This window comes from Oncorhynchus nerka, linkage group LG1, assembly GCF_034236695.1.
Source record: "Oncorhynchus nerka isolate Pitt River linkage group LG1, Oner_Uvic_2.0, whole genome shotgun sequence".
Classification (NCBI taxonomy): domain Eukaryota; kingdom Metazoa; phylum Chordata; class Actinopteri; order Salmoniformes; family Salmonidae; genus Oncorhynchus; species Oncorhynchus nerka.
In genome coordinates, this window is record NC_088396.1 from 44,159,068 (window position 1) to 44,178,631 (window position 19,564).

General features: G+C 45.6%; 1 protein-coding gene across 1 annotated transcript in view; it reads right to left on the bottom strand.

Annotated features, from left to right (window-relative positions):
• The window catches only part of LOC115130598 (ly6/PLAUR domain-containing protein 6B-like), a 28,916-nt gene extending 11,175 nt beyond the window's left edge, over positions 1 to 17,741 (bottom strand). Inside the window, exons 1-3 of the mRNA XM_065019110.1 lie at positions 15,422 to 17,741; positions 15,192 to 15,290; positions 14,846 to 14,976 (exon numbers count right to left, since the gene is read on the bottom strand). Coding sequence (XP_064875182.1) covers positions 14,846 to 14,976; positions 15,192 to 15,290; positions 15,422 to 15,524 — 333 coding nt within the window. The 5' untranslated portion in view covers positions 15,525 to 17,741. The remainder of the gene's footprint in view (positions 1 to 14,845; positions 14,977 to 15,191; positions 15,291 to 15,421) is intronic.
• Between the last annotated feature and the right edge of the window lie 1,823 nt (positions 17,742 to 19,564).

Genomic DNA, 19,564 nt, shown 5'->3' on the forward strand with positions numbered 1-19,564 from the left:
GTGGAGGGGTTAGTGATTTACTGTGTGTGTGGAGGGGTTTAGTGATTTACTGTGTGTGTGGAGGGGTTTAGGTGATTTACTGTGTGTGTGGAGGGGTTAGTGATTTACTGTGTGTGTGGAGGGGTTAGTGATTTACTGTGTGTGTGGAGGGGTTTAGGTGATTTACTGTGTGTGTGGAGGGGTTAGTGATTTACTGTGTGTGTGGAGGGGTTAGTGATTTACTGTGTGTGTGGAGGGGTTTAGGTGATTTACTGTGTGTGTGGAGGGGTTAGTGATTTACTGTGTGTGTGGAGGGGTTTAGGGGATTTACTGTGTGTGTGGAGGGGTTTAGGTGATTTACTGTGTGTGTGGAGGGGTTTAGGTGATTTACTGTGTGTGTGGAGGGGTTTAGGGATTTACTGTGTGTGGAGGGGTTAGTGATTTACTGTGTGTGTGGGGGTTGGATTTACTGGGGTGGAGGGTTAGGTGATTTACTGTGTGTGTGGAGGGGTTTAGGTGATTTACTGTGTGTGTGGAGGGGTTTAGGTGATTTACTGTGTGTGTGGAGGGTTTAGGTGATTTACTGTGTGTGTGGAGGGGTTTAGGTGATTTACTGTGTGTGTGGAGGGGTTAGGTGATTTACTGTGTGTGTGGAGGGGTTTAGGGATTTACTGTGTGTGTGGAGGGTTTAGGGATTTACTGTGTGTGTGGAGGGGTTTAGGTGATTTACTGTGTGTGGAGGGGTTTAGGTGATTTACTGTGTGTGTGGAGGGGTTTAGGTGATTTACTGTGTGTGTGGAGGGGTTTAGGTGATTTACTGTGTGTGTGGAGGGGTTTAGGGATTTACTGTGTGTGTGGAGGGGTTAGTGATTTACTGTGTGTGTGAGGGGTTTAGGTGATTTACTGTGTGTGGAGGGGTTTAGGTGATTTACTGTGTGAGGAGGTTTAGGTGATTTACTGTGTGTGTGGGGGGTTTAGGGATTTACTGTGTGTGTGGAGGGGTTAGTGATTTAATGTGTGAGGGGTTTACTGGATTTACTGTGTGTGGAGGGGTTTAGGGATTTACTGTGTGTGTGGAGGGTTTAGGGATTTACTGTGTGTGGAGGGGTTTAGGTGATTTACTGTGTGTGGGAGGGGTTTAGGTGATTTACTGTGTGTGTGGAGGGGTTTAGGTGATTTACTGTGTGTGTGGAGGGGTTTAGGTGATTTACTGTGTGTGTGGAGGGGTTTAGGTGATTTACTGTGTGTGTGGAGGGGTTTAGGTGATTTACTGTGTGTGGAGGGGTTTAGGTGATTTACTGTGTGTGTGGAGGGGTTTAGGTGATTTACTGTGTGTGTGGAGGGGTTTAGGGATTTACTGTGTGTGTGGAGGGGTTTAGGTGATTTACTGTGTGTGTGGAGGGTTTAGGTGATTTACTGTGTGTGTGGAGGGGTTAGTGATTTACTGTGTGTGGAGGGGTTAGTGATTTACTGTGTGTGTGGAGGGTTTAGGGATTTACTGTGTGTGGGAGGGGTTAGGTTTACTGTGTGTGATTTACTGTGTGTGTGGAGGGGTTAGTGATTTACTGTGTGTGTGGAGGGTTAGTGATTTACTGTGTGTGTGGAGGGGTTAGTGATTTACTGTGTGTGTGGAGGGGTTAGTGATTTACTGTGTGTGTGGAGGGGTTAGTGATTTACTGTGTGTGTGGAGGGGTTAGTGATTTACTGTGTGTGTGGAGGGGTTAGTGATTTACTGTGTGTGTGGAGGGGTTAGTGATTTACTGTGTGTGTGGAGGGGTTAGTGGTTTACTGTGTGTGTGGAGGGGTTAGTGATTTACTGTGTGTGTGGAGGGGTTAGTGATTTACTGTGTGTGTGGAGGGGTTTAGGTGATTTACTGTGTGTGTGGAGGGGTTAGTGATTTACTGTGTGTGTGGAGGGGTTAGTGATTTACTGTGTGTGTGGAGGGGTTTAGGTGATTTACTGTGTGTGTGGAGGGGTTAGTGATTTGTGTGTGTGGAGGGGTTAGTGATTTACTGAGGTTTAGGTGATTTACTGTGTGTGTGGAGGGGTTAGTGATTTACTGTGTGTGTGGAGGGGTTAGTGATTTACTGTGTGTGTGGAGGGTTTAGGGATTTACTGTGTGTGTGGAGGGGTTTAGGTGATTTACTGTGTGTGTGGAGGGGTTTAGGTGATTTACTGTGTGTGTGGAGGGTTAGTGATTTACTGTGTGTGTGGAGGGGTTAGTGATTTACTGTGTGTGTGGAGGGGTTTAGTGATTTACTGTGTGTGTGGAGGGGTTTAGGTGATTTACTGTGTGTGTGGAGGGTTTAGGTGATTTACTGTGTGTGTGGAGGGGTTTAGGTGATTTACTGTGTGTGTGGAGGGGTTAGTGATTTACTGTGTGTGTGGAGGGTTTAGGGATTTACTGTGTGTGTGGAGGGGTTAGGGATTTACTGTGTGTGTGGAGGGGTTTAGGGATTTACTGTGTGTGTGGAGGGGTTTAGGTGATTTACTGTGTGTGTGGAGGGGTTTAGGGGATTTACTGTGTGTGGGAGGGGTTTAGGTGATTTACTGTGTGTGGAGGGGTTTAGGGATTTACTGTGTGTGGAGGAGGTTTGGGGCTTAGTGATTTACTGTGTGTGTGGAGGGGTTAGTGATTTACTGTGTGTGTGGAGGGGTTTAGGTGATTTACTGTGTGTGTGGAGGGGTTTAGGTGATTTACTGTGTGTGTGGAGGGTTAGGTTTAGGTGATTTACTGTGTGTGTGGAGGGGTTTAGGTGATTTACTGTGTGTGTGGAGGGGTTTAGGTGATTTACTGTGTGTGTGGAGGGTTTAGGGATTTACTGTGTGTGGGAGGGGTTTAGGTGATTTACTGTGTGTGTGGAGGGGTTTAGGTGATTTACTGTGTGTGTGGAGGGGTTTAGGTGATTTACTGTGTGTGTGGAGGGGTTTAGGTGATTTACTGTGTGTGTGGAGGGTTTAGGTGATTTACTGTGTGTGTGGAGGGGTTTAGGTGATTTACTGTGTGTGTGGAGGGGGTTTAGGTGATTTACTGTGTGTGTGGAGGGGTTTTACTGTGTGTGATTTACTGTGTGTGTGGAGGGGTTTAGTGATTTACTGTGTGTGTGGAGGGGTTTAGGGATTTACTGTGTGTGTGGAGGGGTTAGTGATTTACTGTGTGTGTGGAGGGGTTAGTGATTTACTGTGTGTGTGGAGGGGTTAGTGATTTACTGTGTGTGTGGGGGTTAGTGATTTACTGTGTGTGTGGAGGGGTTAGTGATTTACTGTGTGTGTGGAGGGGTTAGTGATTTACTGTGTGTGTGGAGGGGTTAGTGATTTACTGTGTGTGTGGAGGGGTTAGTTTACTGTGTGTGTGGAGGGGTTAGTGATTTACTGTGTGTGTGATTTACTGTGTGTGGGAGGGGTTAGTGATTTACTGTGTGTGTGGAGGGTTTAGTGATTTACTGTGTGTGTGGAGGGGTTAGTGATTTACTGTGTGTGTGGAGGGGTTAGTGATTTACTGTGTGTGTGGAGGGGTTTAGTGATTTACTGTGTGTGTGGAGGGGTTTAGGTGATTTACTGTGTGTGTGGAGGGGTTAGTTTTACTGTGTGTGGGAGGGGTTTACTGTGTGTGTGGAGGGGTTAGGGATTTACTGTGTGTGTGGAGGGGTTAGTGATTTACTGTGTGTGTGGAGGGGTTAGGGATTTACTGTGTGTGTGGAGGGGTTTAGGTGATTTACTGTGTGTGTGGAGGGGTTAGTGATTTACTGTGTGTGTGGAGGGGTTTAGGTGATTTACTGTGTGTGTGGAGGGTTTAGGTGATTTACTGTGTGTGTGGAGGGGTTAGTGATTTACTGTGTGTGGAGGGGTTAGTGATTTACTGTGTGTGGGAGGGGTTTGATTTACTGTGTGTGTGGAGGGTTTGATTTACTGTGTGTGTGGAGGGGTTTAGGTGATTTACTGTGTGTGTGGAGGGTTTAGGTGATTTACTGTGTGTGTGGAGGGTTTAGGTGATTTACTGTGTGTGTGGAGGGTTAGGGATTTACTGTGTGTGTGGAGGGGTTTAGGATTTACTGTGTGTGTGGAGGGGTTTAGGGGGATTACTGTGTGTGTGGAGGGGTTTAGGATTTACTGTGTGTGTGGAGGGGTTTAGGTGATTTACTGTGTGTGTGGAGGGTTTAGGGATTTACTGTGTGTGTGGAGGGGTTTAGGTGATTTACTGTGTGTGGAGGGTTTAGGTGATTTACTGTGTGTGTGGAGGGGTTTAGGTGATTTACTGTGTGTGTGGAGGGGTTTAGGATTTACTGTGTGTGTGGAGGGGTTAGGTGATTTACTGTGTGTGAGGGGTTTAGGTGATTTACTGTGTGTGTGGAGGGGTTTAGGTGATTTACTGTGTGTGTGGAGGGGTTAGGTGATTTACTGTGTGTGTGGAGGGGTTTAGGTGATTTACTGTGTGTGTGGAGGGTTTAGGATTTACTGTGTGTGTGGAGGGTTTAGTGTGATTTACTGTGTGTGTGGAGGGGTTTAGGTGATTTACTGTGTGTGTGGAGGGGTTTAGGTGATTTACTGTGTGTGTGGAGGGGTTTAGGTGATTTACTGTGTGTGTGGAGGGGTTTAGGTGATTTACTGTGTGTGTGGAGGGTTTAGGTGATTTACTGTGTGTGTGGAGGGGTTTAGGTGATTTACTGTGTGTGTGGAGGGGTTTAGGTGATTTACTGTGTGTGTGGAGGGTTTATTTACTGTGTGTGTGGAGGGGTTTAGGTGATTTACTGTGTGTGTGGAGGGGTTTAGGTGATTTACTGTGTGTGTGGAGGGGTTTAGGTGATTTACTGTGTGTGTGGAGGGGTTTAGGTGATTTACTGTGTGTGTGGAGGGGTTTAGGTGATTTACTGTGTGTGTGGAGGGGTTAGTGATTTACTGTGTGTGTGGAGGGGTTAGTGATTTACTGTGTGTGTGGGAGGGGTTTAGTGATTTACTGTGTGTGTGGAGGGGTTAGTGATTTACTGTGTGTGTGGAGGGGTTAGTGATTTACTGTGTGTGTGGAGGGGTTAGTGATTTACTGTGTGTGTGGAGGGGTTAGGGTTAGTGATTTACTGTGTGTGTGGAGGGGTTAGTGATTTACTGTGTGTGTGGAGGGGTTAGTTTTACTGTGATTTACTGTGTGTGTGGAGGGGTTAGTGATTTACTGTGTGTGTGGAGGGGTTAGTGATTTACTGTTAGGGGTTGTGATTTACTGTGTGTGTGGAGGGTTAGTGATTTACTGTGTGTGTGGAGGGTTTAGTGATTTACTGTGTGTGTGGAGGGTTAGTGATTTACTGTGTGTGTGGAGGGGTTTAGGTGATTTACTGTGTGTGTGGAGGGGTTTAGGATTTACTGTGTGGTGGAGGGTTTAGTGATTTACTGTGTGTGTGGAGGGGTTTAGGTGATTTACTGTGTGTGTGGAGGGGTTAGTTTACTGATTTACTGTGTGTGTGGAGGGGTTTAGGTGATTTACTGTGTGTGTGGAGGGGTTTAGGTGATTTACTGTGTGTGGAGGGTTTAGGATTTACTGTGTGTGTGGAGGGGTTAGTGATTTACTGTGTGTGTGGAGGGGTTTAGGTGATTTACTGTGTGTGGAGGGGTTTAGGTGATTTACTGTGTGTGTGGAGGGTTTAGTGATTTACTGTGTGTGTGGAGGGGTTTAGGTGATTTACTGTGTGTGTGGAGGGGTTTAGTGATTTACTGTGTGTGTGGAGGGGTTTAGGTGATTTACTGTGTGTGTGGAGGGTTTAGGTGATTTACTGTGTGTGTGGAGGGTTTAGGGATTTACTGTGTGTGTGGGGTTTAGGTGATTTACTGTGTGTGTGGAGGGGTTTAGTGATTTACTGTGTGTGTGGAGGGTTTTAGTGTGTGATTTACTGTGTGTGTGGAGGGTTTAGGGATTTACTGTGTGTGGGAGGGGTTAGTGATTTACTGTGTGTGGGAGGGGTTTAGGGATTTACTGTGTGTGTGAGGGGTTTAGGTGATTTACTGTGTGTGTGGAGGGGTTTTAGGTGATTTACTGTGTGTGTGGAGGGTTAGTGATTTACTGTGTGTGTGGAGGGGTTAGTGATTTACTGTGTGTGGGAGGGTTTAGGTGATTTACTGTGTGTGAGGGTTTAGGGGTTTAGGTGATTTACTGTGTGTGTGGAGGGTTTAGGGGATTTACTGTGTGGAGGGGTTTAGTGATTTACTGTGTGTGTGGAGGGTTTAGGTGATTTACTGTGTGTGTGGAGGGGTTTAGGTGATTTACTGTGTGTGTGGAGGGTTTAGGTGATTTACTGTGTGTGGAGGGGTTTAGGTGATTTACTGTGTGTGTGGAGGGGTTTAGGTGATTTACTGTGTGTGTGGAGGGGTTTAGGTGATTTACTGTGTGTGGAGGGTTTAGGGTTTACTGTGTGATTTTACTGTGTGTGTGGAGGGGTTTAGGTGATTTACTGTGTGTGTGGATTTACTGGGTTTAGTGATTTACTGTGTGTGTGGAGGGGTTAGTGATTTACTGTGTGTGTGGAGGGGTTTAGGTGATTTACTGTGTGTGTGGAGGGGTTTAGGTGATTTACTGTGTGTGTGGAGGGTTTAGGTGATTTTTACTGTGTGTGGAGGGGTTTAGGTGATTTACTGTGTGTGTGGAGGGGTTTAGGTGATTTACTGTGTGTGTGGAGGGGTTTAGGTGATTTACTGGTGTTTAGGTGATTTACTGTGTGTGTGGAGGGGTTTAGGTGATTTACTGTGTGTGTGGAGGGGTTAGGTGATTTACTGTGTGTGTGGAGGGGTTTAGTGATTTACTGTGTGTGTGGAGGGGTTTAGGGATTTACTGTGTGTGTGGAGGGGTTTAGGGATTTACTGTGTGTGTGGAGGGTTTAGGGATTTACTGTGTGTGATTTACTTACTGTGTGTGGAGGGGTTTAGTGATTTACTGTGTGTGTGGAGGGTTTAGGTGATTTACTGTGTGTGTGAGGGGTTAGGTGATTTACTGTGTGTGTGGAGGGGTTTAGTGATTTACTGTGTGTGTGGAGGGGTTTAGGTGATTTACTGTGTGTGGGAGGGTTAGTGATTTACTGTGTGTGTGGAGGGGTTTAGGTGATTTACTGTGTGTGGAGGGGTTTAGGGATTTACTGTGTGTGTGGAGGGGTTTAGGTGATTTACTGTGTGTGTGGAGGGGTTTAGGGATTTACTGTGTGTGTGGAGGGGTTTAGGTGATTTACTGTGTGTGTGGAGGGTTTAGGGGATTTACTGTGTGTGTGGAGGGGTTTAGGTGATTTACTGTGTGTGTGGAGGGGTTTAGGTGATTTACTGTGTGTGTGGGGGTTTAGGTGATTTACTGTGTGTGTGGAGGGGTTTAGGTGATTTACTGTGTGTGTGGGGGGTTTAGGTGATTTACTGTGTGTGTGGAGGGTTTAGGTGATTTACTGTGTGTGTGGAGGGGTTTAGGGATTTACTGTGTGTGGAGGGGTTTAGGTGATTACTGTGTGGAGGGGTTTAGGTGATTTACTGTGTGTGTGGAGGGTTAGTGATTTACTGTGTGTGTGGAGGGGTTAGGTGATTTACTGTGTGTGTGGAGGGTTTAGGGATTTACTGTGTGTGTGGAGGGTTAGTGATTTACTGTGTGTGTGGAGGGTTAGTGATTTACTGTGTGTGTGGAGGGGTTAGTGATTTACTGTGTGTGTGGAGGGGTTAGTGATTTACTGTGTGTGTGGAGGGTTAGTGATTTACTGTGTGTGTGGAGGGGTTAGTGATTTACTGTGTGTGTGGGGGGTTAGTGATTTACTGTGTGTGTGGAGGGGTTAGTGATTTACTGTGTGTGTGGAGGGGTTAGTGATTTACTGTGTGTGTGGAGGGGTTAGTGATTTACTGTGTGTGTGGAGGGTTAGTGATTTACTGTGTGTGTGGAGGGTTAGTGATTTACTGTGTGTGTGGAGGGGTTAGGTGATTTACTGTGTGTGTGGAGGGGTTAGTGATTTACTGTGTGTGTGGAGGGGTTAGTGATTTACTGTGTGTGTGGAGGGTTTAGGTGATTTACTGTGTGTGTGGAGGGGTTAGTGATTTACTGTGTGTGTGGAGGGGTTAGTGATTTACTGTGTGTGTGGAGGGGTTTAGGTGATTTACTGTGTGTGTGGAGGGGTTAGTGATTTACTGTGTGTGTGGAGGGGTTAGTGATTTACTGTGTGTGTGGAGGGTTTAGGTGATTTACTGTGTGTGTGGAGGGGTTAGTGATTTACTGTGTGTGTGAGGGGTTTAGGTGATTTACTGTGTGTGTGGAGGGGTTTAGTGATTTACTGTGTGTGTGGAGGGGTTTAGGGATTTACTGTGTGTGTGGAGGTTTAGGTGATTTACTGTGTGTGTGGAGGGTTTAGGTGATTTACTGTGTGTGTGGAGGGTTTAGGTGATTTACTGTGTGTGTGGAGGGGTTTAGGTGATTTACTGTGTGTGGGAGGGGTTTAGTGATTTACTGTGTGTGTGGAGGGGTTTAGGTGATTTACTGTGTGTGTGGAGGGTTTAGGGATTTACTGTGTGTGTGGAGGGGTTTAGGGATTTACTGTGTGTGTGGAGGGGTTTAGGTGATTTACTGTGTGTGTGGAGGGGTTTAGGGATTTACTGTGTGTGTGGAGGGGTTTAGTGATTTACTGTGTGTGGAGGGGTTTAGGGATTTACTGTGTGTGTGGAGGGGTTAGTGATTTACTGTGTGTGTGGATTTACTGTGTGTGGAGGGGTTTAGTGATTTACTGTGTGTGGAGGGGTTAGTGATTTACTGTGTGTGTGGAGGGGTTTAGGTGATTTACTGTGTGTGTGGAGGGGTTTAGGTGATTTACTGTGTGTGTGGAGGGGTTTAGTGATTTACTGTGTGTGTGGAGGGGTTTAGGTGATTTACTGTGTGTGTGGAGGGGTTAGGGGATTTACTGTGTGTGTGGAGGGGTTTAGGGATTTACTGTGTGTGTGGAGGGTTTAGGTGATTTACTGTGTGTGTGGAGGGGTTTAGGGATTTACTGTGTGTGTGGAGGGGTTTAGGTGATTTACTGTGTGTGTGGAGGGGTTTAGGGATTTACTGTGTGTGTGGAGGGGTTTAGGTGATTTACTGTGTGTGTGGAGGGGTTTAGGTGATTTACTGTGTGTGTGGAGGGGTTTAGGTGATTTACTGTGTGTGTGGAGGGGTTTAGGTGATTTACTGTGTGTGTGGAGGGGTTTAGGTGATTTACTGTGTGTGTGGAGGTGTTTAGGGGATTTACTGTGTGTGTGGAGGGGTTTAGGTGATTTACTGTGTGTGTGGAGGGGTTTAGGTGATTTACTGTGTGTGTGGAGGGGTTAGTGATTTACTGTGTGTGTGGAGGGGTTAGTGATTTACTGTGTGTGTGGAGGGTTTAGGGATTTACTGTGTGTGTGGAGGGTTTAGTGATTTACTGTGTGTGTGGAGGGGTTTAGTGATTTACTGTGTGTGTGGAGGGGTTAGTGATTTACTGTGTGTGTGGAGGGGTTTAGGTGATTTACTGTGTGTGTGGAGGGGTTTAGGTGATTTACTGTGTGTGTGGAGGGGTTAGTGATTTACTGTGTGTGTGGAGGGGTTAGTGATTTACTGTGTGTGTGGAGGGGTTTAGGGGATTTACTGTGTGTGTGGAGGGGTTAGTGATTTACTGTGTGTGTGGAGGGGTTTAGGTGATTTACTGTGTGTGTGAGGGGTTTAGGTGATTTACTGTGTGTGTGGAGGGGTTTAGGTGATTTACTGTGTGTGTGGAGGGGTTAGTGATTTACTGTGTGTTGGAGGGGTTAGTGATTTACTGTGATGTGTGGGAGGGTTTAGGTGATTTACTGTGTGTGTGGAGGGGTTAGGTGATTTACTGTGTGTGTGGAGGGGTTTAGGTGATTTACTGTGTGTGTGGAGGGTTTAGGTGATTTACTGTGTGTGTGGAGGGGTTTAGGTGATTTACTGTGTGTGTGGGGGTTAGGTGATTTACTGTGTGTGGGGGGTTAGTGATTTACTGTGTGTGTGGAGGGGTTAGTGATTTACTGTGTGTGTGGAGGGGTTTAGGTGATTTACTGTGTGTGTGTGGAGGGGTTTAGTGATTTACTGTGTGTGTGGAGGGGTTTAGGGATTTACTGTGTGTGTGGAGGGGTTTAGGTGATTTACTGTGTGTGTGGAGGGGTTAAGGGGATTTACTGTGTGTGTGGAGGGGTTAGTGATTTACTGTGTGTGTGGAGGGGTTAGTGATTTACTGTGTGTGGGAGGGGTTTAGGTGATTTACTGTGTGTGTGGAGGGTTTAGGTGATTTACTGTGTGTGTGGAGGGGTTTAGGTGATTTACTGTGTGTGTGGAGGGGTTTAGGTGATTTACTGTGTGTGTGGAGGGGTTAGTGATTTACTGTGTGTGTGGAGGGGTTTAGGGGATTTACTGTGTGTGTGGAGGGGTTTAGGGGATTTACTGTGTGTGGGAGGGTTTAGGGATTTACTGTGTGTGTGGAGGGGTTTAGGTGATTTACTGTGTGTGTGGAGGGGTTTAGGTGATTTACTGTGTGTGTGAGGGGTTTAGGTGATTTACTGTGTGTGTGGAGGGTTTAGGTGATTTACTGTGTGTGTGGAGGGTTTAGGTGATTTACTGTGTGTGTGGAGGGGTTTAGGTGATTTACTGTGTGTGTGGAGGGGTTTAGGTGATTTACTGTGTGTGTGGAGGGGTTTAGGGATTTACTGTGTGTGTGGAGGGTTTAGTGATTTACTGTGTGTGTGGAGGGGTTAGTGATTTACTGTGTGTGTGGAGGGGTTAGTGATTTACTGTGTGTGTGGAGGGGTTAGTGATTTACTGTGTGTGGGAGGGGTTAGTGATTTACTGTGTGTGTGGAGGGGTTAGTGATTTACTGTGTGTGTGGAGGGGTTAGTGATTTACTGTGTGTGTGGAGGGGTTTAGTGATTTACTGTGTGTGTGGAGGGGTTAGTGATTTACTGTGTGTGTGGAGGGGTTTAGGTGATTTACTGTGTGTGTGGAGGGGTTAGTGATTTACTGTGTGTTGGAGGGTTAGTGATTTACTGTGTGTGTGGAGGGGTTAGTGATTTACTGTGTGTTGGAGGTTAGTGATTTACTGTGTGTGTGGAGGGGTTAGTGATTTACTGTGTGTGTGGAGGGGTTTAGTGATTTACTGTGTGTGTGGAGGGGTTTAGTGATTTACTGTGTGTGTGGAGAGGTTTAGGATTTACTGTGTGATTTATTTACTGTGTGTGTGGAGGGGTTAGGTGATTTACTGTGTGTGTGGAGGGGTTTGAGATTTACTGATTTTTACTGTGTGTGTGGAGGGGTTTAGGTGATTTACTGTGTGTGTGGAGGGGTTTAGGTGATTTACTGTGTGTGTGGAGGGGTTTAGGTGATTTACTGTGTGTGTGGAGGGGTTAGTGATTTACTGTGTGTGTGGAGGGTTTAGGGTTTACTGTGTGTGTGGAGGGTTTAGGTGATTTACTGTGTGTGTGGAGGGTTTAGGTGATTTACTGTGTGTGTGGAGGGGTTTAGGTGATTTACTGTGTGTGTGGAGGGGTTTAGGGGATTTACTGTGTGTGTGGAGGGTTTAGGGATTTACTGTGTGTGTGGAGGGGTTTAGTGATTTACTGTGTGTGTGGAGGGTTAGTGATTTACTGTGTGTGTGGAGGGTTTAGGTGATTTACTGTGTGTGTGGAGGGGTTTAGGTGATTTACTGTGTGTGTGGAGGGGTTTAGGTGATTTACTGTGTGTGTGGAGGGGTTTAGGTGATTTACTGTGTGTGTGGAGGGGTTAGTGATTTACTGTGTGTGTGGAGGGGTTTAGGGGATTTACTGTGTGTGTGGAGGGGTTTAGGGGATTTACTGTGTGTGTGGAGGGGTTTAGGGGATTTACTGTGTGTGTGGAGGGGTTTAGGTGATTTACTGTGTGTGTGGAGGGGTTTAGGTGATTTACTGTGTGTGTGGAGGGGTTAGGTGATTTACTGTGTGTGTGGAGGGGTTTAGGTGATTTACTGTGTGTGTGGAGGGGTTTAGGTGATTTACTGTGTGTGTGGAGGGGTTTAGGTGATTTACTGTGTGTGTGGAGGGGTTTAGGTGATTTACTGTGTGTGTGGAGGGGTTTAGGTGATTTACTGTGTGTGTGGAGGGGTTTAGGTGATTTACTGTGTGTGTGGAGGGGTTTAGGTGATTTACTGTGTGTGTGGAGGGGTTAGTGATTTACTGTGTGTGTGGAGGGGTTAGTGATTTACTGTGTGTGTGGAGGGGTTTAGGGGATTTACTGTGTGTGTGGAGGGGTTAGTGATTTAGTGTGTGATTTACTGTGTGTGTGGAGGGGTTAGTGATTTACTGTGTGTGTGAGGGGTTTAGGTGATTTACTGTGTGTGTGGAGGGGTTTAGGTGATTTACTGTGTGTGTGGAGGGGTTTAGTGATTTACTGTGTGTGTGGAGGGGTTAGTGATTTACTGTGTGTGTGGAGGGGTTTTTACTGTGTGTGTGGAGGGGTTTAGGGATTTACTGTGTGTGTGGAGGGGTTTAGGGATTTACTGTGTGTGTGGAGGGGTTTAGGTGATTTACTGTGTGTGTGGAGGGGTTTAGGTGATTTACTGTGTGTGTGGAGGGGTTTAGGTGATTTACTGTGTGTGTGGAGGGTTAGTGATTTACTGTGTGTGTGGAGGGGTTTAGGTGATTTACTGTGTGTGTGGAGGGGTTTAGGTGATTTACTGTGTGTGTGGAGGGTTTAGGTGATTTACTGTGTGTGTGGAGGGTTTAGGTGATTTACTGTGTGTGTGGAGGGGTTTAGGTGATTTACTGTGTGTGTGGAGGGGTTTAGGTGATTTACTGTGTGTGTGGGGGTTTAGGTGATTTACTGTGTGTGTGGGGGGTTTAGGTGATTTACTGTGTGTGTGGAGGGGTTTAGGTGATTTACTGTGTGTGTGGAGGGGTTTAGGTGATTTACTGTGTGTGTGAGGGGTTTAGTGATTTATTGTGTGAGGGGTTAGGTGATTTACTGTGTGTGTGGAGGGGTTAGTGATTTACTGTGTGTGTGGAGGGGGTTTAGGTGATTTACTGTGTGTGTGGAGGGGTTTAGGTGATTTACTGTGTGTGTGGAGGGGTTTAGGTGATTTACTGTGTGGAGGGTTTAGGTGATTTACTGTGGTGGAGGGGTTTAGGTGATTTACTGTGTGTGTGGAGGGGTTTAGGTGATTTACTGTGTGTGTGAGGGGTTTAGGTGATTTACTGTGTGTGTGGAGGGGTTTAGGTGATTTACTGTGTGTGTGGAGGGGTTAGTGATTTACTGTGTGTGTGGAGGGGTTTAGGTGATTTACTGTGTGTGTGGAGGGGTTTAGGTGATTTACTGTGTGTGGGGGGGTTTAGGTGATTTACTGTGTGTGTGGGGGTTTAGGTGATTTACTGTGTGTGTGGAGGGGTTTAGGTGATTTACTGTGTGTGTGGAGGGGTTAGGTGATTTACTGTGTGTGTGGAGGGGTTTAGGTGATTTACTGTGTGTGTGGGGGTTTAGGTGATTTACTGTGTGTGTGGAGGGGTTTAGATGATTCTACAAATGAGACTGAATAGATAAGGGTTAGTGATTTACTGTGTGTGTGGAGGGTTTAGGTGATTTACTGTGTGTGTGGAGGGTTTAGGTGATTTACTGTGTGTGTGGAGGGGTTTAGGTGATTTACTGTGTGTGTGGGGGGTTTAGGTGATTTACTGTGTGTGTGAGGGGTTTAGGTGATTTACTGTGTGTGTGGGGGTTTAGGTGATTTACTGTGTGTGTGGAGGGGATTTACTGTGTGTGTGGAGGGGTTTAGGTGAATTACTGTGTGTGTGTGGAGGGGTTTAGGTGAATTACTGTGTGTGTGGAGGGGTTTAGGTGATTTACTGTGTGTGTGGGGGGGTTTAGGTGATTTACTGTGAGTGTGGCGGGGTTTAGGTGATTTACTGTGAGTGTGGAGGGGTTTAGGTGATTTACTGTGTGTGTGGAGGGGTTTAGGTGATTTACTGTGAGTGTGGCGGGGTTTAGGTGATTCACTGTGTGTGTGGAGGGTTTAGGTGATTTACTGTGTGTGTGGAGGGTTTAGGTGATTTACTGTGAGTGTGGGGGGTTTAGGTGATTTACTGTGAGTGTGGGGGGTTTAGGTGATTTACTGTGTGTGTGGAGGGGTTTAGGTGATTTACTGTGAGTGTGGAGGGTTTAGGTGATTTACTGTGTGTGTGGAGGGGTTTAGGTGATTTACTGTGTGTGTGGGGGGTTTAGGTGATTTACTGTGTGTGTGGAGGGGGTTAGGTGATTTACTGTGAGTGTGGCGGGGTTTGGGTGATTTACTGTGTGTGGAGGGGTTTAGGTGATTCACTGTGTGTGTGGAGGGGTTTAGGTGATTTACTGTGTGTGTGGAGGGGCTTTACTGTGTGTGTGGAGGGGTTTAGGTGAATTACTGTGTGTGTGTGTGTGTAATAGTATAGCTTCCGTCCCTCTCCTCGCCCCTACCTGGGCTCGAACCAGGAACCCTCTGCACACATCAACAACTAACCTCCCACGAAGCATCGTTACCCATCGCTCCACAAAAGCCGGGGCCCTTGCAGAGCCGGGGAACAACTACTTCAAGGTCTCAGAGCGAGTGACGTCACCGATTGAAACGGTGGTTAGAGTGTTGGACTAGTAACCGGAAGGTTGCAAGTTCAAACCCCCGAGCTGACAAGGTACAAATCTGTCATTCTGCCCCTGAACAGGCAGTTAACCCACTGTTCCTAGGCCGTCATTGAAAATAAGAATTTGTTCTTAACTGACTTGCCTAGTTAAATAAAGTTTTTTTTTTATTTATATTTTTTTTTAAACGCTATTAGCGTGCACCACCGCTAACTAGCTAGCCATCTCACACCGGTTACATGTGGAGGGGTTTAGGTGTATGGACTTACAGTGTGACCCGTGTCCCTGTGGTGTCTACAGCCAGACGTATGACACTCCTCACGAGCAGCACACTTCTTGGTCACAAACTTGGTCTTGCCGTGACTGGTGAAATGGTGCACTGTCATACAGAACTGGCTATCTGAGAAAAGGATGACCAATAAATATACATTACTCAACTGGTTAGCTGGTTTTGTCGTGCATTGGCTATAACTGCATAATCATAAGCTATTATAATAGTGTAACAACAATGGTCATTTTAAGTACTGGTTAGCCCCATCAGTAATGCCAATGAGAAACAATAAAGACATGCATAATATCTGACAGTATCATTGTGTAACAACAGAGGGAACTCACTCAGTGGACACCACTTGTCCTCAGCCCAGCGGTTGCAGGTGTAGTTGTCCACAGCTCTCTCACAGGTGAAGCACTTGAAGCTCTTAGGGAACGGAGTGGCTGTAAAGAGATGTTTTCACTCAAATTCCTCCTGTTCAAACTTCTCTTTTGATGGATATAAATGTCACTTCAGGTAGTTGACGTCATTGTTGAAGAAATTACATCATTTCAACCAGTAAGCAGAAACGCACCTTCCACAGGAGGTTTGACATTGTAGAAGTTGATGCGATGAGATTTAACCTGGTCACACATTGCCACCATTGCCAGGAGATGGAGAGCGGTGGTCAATGACATCTTCACAGTCCCTCTAGCAGTAACCTTCAACACAGACACAGAATCAGGATGGCTCTATAGTCAGGGATTCTAGTTAGTCATATTTGTGAAGCATTGGATGTGATCTAGAACCAGGAGGGGCGGAAATAGAGACGAAGAGAGTAAGGGGTGACTAGAAGGAGTAGTTCATATCGAGACAAACATAAATAAATAAAGAACAGTTGACCCTCTCTGGGACATTGAGAAGGTGGATTACCACGGTATTGAATAAGTCAATGGTGAGGAGTCAAGCCTCTGAGCTGAAGGGTAGGACTCCAGAGAGCTATTGAATGGCTCTGTTCTTTATCAGGTCTCGGGCCCTCCAGCCTCTGAACCTTGACCTCTGGTCAGGTAACCTGGGTTACAGGTGAGTGGTGCGGGGTAATCAGAGAGATCCGGAGAAACGTCTCAGGGAGCACACTGGCTCACTGGGATCCGCAGAGTCCGTAGAGGGGATAAAAAGACGATTCCCTCCCTGTATAGCTGATATTTGAGCAGGCAATGGAGAGTAGCCTACAGGCCCTCATAGGGACCTCTGGGGCCACTTATGAGAGGAGCCAAGAGCGATCGACAGCTGCTCTTTTGGGACCTTTGATGAACAGAGCAAACAGGCTGAACATGTTGTTATATGTTGTTAATATCACATTATTATTATCACATTTGTAATCAATTATCATTAATGTAATGGTAGTCGTAAGTAGCAAAGGCAGGCAAAACAGAAGAGTGGAGAGGTCAAAACACAAAGCAGTTTCAGCTGAACACGAGCCTTGTGTCACGTTAAATACTAGCAGCAGATTATTGGGATTCTGCTAACATTAAAATGACAAATTGGAGGCATTTGAACATAGAGAAAGTCTAGCAGAACATTATTGGGATTCTGATAACATTATGTTGAAATGCCTCCAATTTGTCATCTTAGATCAAAGAGACAAGTCTTTTAGAGACAGAAGTGTCTGCAGGGAGTTGGTCGCAGGATGAACCCCAAGGCACATGATTCAAATATCCAATAAGTTGATTAAATCAACCAAAGGAATTGATTCTACATTGTCTCAAGTCACCATCTTTAGGCTCTCTCTCATCTCCAACTGTCCTCAGTCCCAGACTAGAAATTCACTCTCAAAGGAGTTGAGAAAACACACCTTTTGGCTTTTCCAAATCACAAGCGGTTGAGTCATCACTCTGAAATGATTACTTAATAACTATAACATTATGGAACTATATTGCAATGCCTTTAGAGTTTGAAAATGCTGACAGTCCGCAATGTATTATTTGTCAAGTAACGATGCCAATGAAAAACAAGATAAAACAAAGCACTATTTTCCCAGAGGCGATAATCATTGAGTTTTCAGACGACACCCATTTCCTCCTCCTTCCTGGTGGTGCAATAGAGGCTGGTGTTGATTCAATCACTTCCTGTGTCTGGGCCGACACCTCAATAACAAATAGACCCAAGTCACCCAAAAAACTATTACCATTTTATAACCATTCTACAACACAGACAGTTTCTTTCAGGTTAGCATAGAGCAGAGTTTCTTAATTAAAGTATGGGTTGCGACCCACCTGTCAATGGTTCGTCGCGACGTAAATGTATAAATATTTAATTTCTGCAGTTTTGTTGAAGATCACTGCGCGACCCACACGCTGCGGCGCTGTCGTTCAAGCCACTGACTTGTTATTCCCACTCGCCATCACTCACCGCGGTAATGAAATGGACCCATGATAGCCATAAGTTCTGACTGAGCTCAATCGTCATGAGACGCAAATACAGTGATGACTTTTTGTCTCTTTCATACAAACTTTGAGAAATAACGAGGAGTGCCCACAATGTGTGTTGTGTGGGGAAGTGCTTAGTAATGAGTCTCTCAAAACGAACAAATTAATAAAATGACACGTCCTGACCAAACATCCAGGCACAACATGACGGTACACTCGGAGATATTTCAGGACAGGGCAGAATGCTTCAGGAAACAGGGCTTCGAAAGTCAACTAGCAAGGCATTGTTGTCATTTTATAACAGGTGATGATAAACAGAAATAAGGGAGCACTATATCTCATCGTAGTAGATGTGAATTTCTCTTTCAAACAATCCCCTAGTCTTGTAACGTTACACAGCTAACGTTAGCCAAAGCAAGCCAACTAGCTACTGATAATGCAACCATAAGAAACAGTACAGATGAAGATTAAAAAATGATCAGGCCTACTGTACATCTTACTGTAGAAATGATCGTTGAAAACAAGTCTAGGTTGGAATTGTTGCTGTTACAAGTATTAATATTTATTCTGAACTGGAATAAACTGATTGAAGCAAGATGCTTTTTGAGACAAACACTCACACATTTCTGGATTGTTCATCTGAATCAGGAAGCGGCCTTTTGCCTGACTGAGAAAGCAGTAGATGTTCTGGTCCAGCTTGTTACCACATACCTATGCAAATCAAATCAAATCAAACCCTGCAAGTCAGGGTTCTGAAGTACAGAAACAGTGTCATTGCTGAGAATGCTGAGCATGACCTCAGTGTTGCACTGTCTAAAGCAGAGCCCAGAATAGACATGCTTGTTGAAAACTTCAGCCAGACACACACCTCTCATTAGGACTGTGTGTAATGTGTGTGTTTTCTGGTCTACATTTGTGTGATGTGATCAATCAGTTTATTCCAGTTCAGAATAAAACATGTGTATTTTAACAGCAACAGTTCCAACCTAAACGTTCTATCAACAATAATGTATACAGTAAGATGTACAGTAGGCCAGATCATTAAAAACAATCTGTACTGTTACTTAGGGTTGCACAATCAAAAAGCCTGTGTGTGTGTTCAGTTATTCACCTGTGTGATGTGATCAATCCGTTTATTCCAGTACAGAATGAAATTATTTTATTTTAACATCAACAGTTTCAACCTAGACAGGTATGTAAGAGTGTTTTTAATGGAGAAAAATAAACATGAAAATATATTTATGGGTTTTTCATTGTTATTTGTTTTTGTCTATATTGCTTTTTTTTGTTGAGATAAAGGCAATGAAATGTTCCGATATTTACGTATAGTTGCATATTTTCATAAGCTTGGGTCCCAGGAAAACACAGAATTTCTATTTTGGGTCCCAGGATGAAAAAGTTTAAGAACCCCTGGCATAGAGACACAGATTCAACTGCATTGACAAGTCTTAGGATTTTTCACTACACAGTTCACTACACCCTACGCCAGGCGGTGAAGACAGTTCACTACGCCAGGCGGTGAAGACAGTTCACTACACCAGGAGGTGAAGACAGTTCACTACACCAGGAGGTGAAAACAGTTCACTACGCCAGGAGGTGAAGACAGTTCACTACACCAGGAGGTGAAGACAGTTCACTACGCCAGGCGGTGAAGACAGTTCACTACGCCAGGCGGTGAAGACAGTTCACTACGCCAGGCGGTGAAGACAGTTCACTACGCCAGGCTGCGGTGAAGACAGTTCACTACGCCAGGCCTTGAAGACAGTTCACTACGCAAGGCGGTAAAGACAGTTCACTACGCAAGGCGGTAAAGACAGTTCACTATGCCAGGCGGTGAAGACAGTTCACTATGCCAGGCGGTGAAGACAGTTCACTACGCCAGGCCTTGAAGACAGTTCACTACGCCAGGCGGTAAAGACAGTTCACTATGCCAGGCGGTGAAGACAGTTCACTATGAAGACAGTTCACTACGCGGCCTTGAAGACAGTTCACTACGCCAGGCCTTGAAGACAGTTCACTACGCCAGGCCTTGAAGACAGTTCACTATGCAAGGCCTTGAAGACAGTTCACTACGCCAGGCGGTGAAGACAGTTCACTACACCAGGAGGTGAAGACAGTTCACTACACCAGGAGGTGAAAACAGTTCACTACGCCAGGAGGTGAAGACAGTTCACTACACCAGGAGGTGAAGACAGTTCACTACGCCAGGCGGTGAAGACAGTTCACTACGCCAGGCGGTGAAGACAGTTCACTACGCCAGGCGGTGAAGACAGTTCACTACGCCAGGCTGCGGTGAAGACAGTTCACTA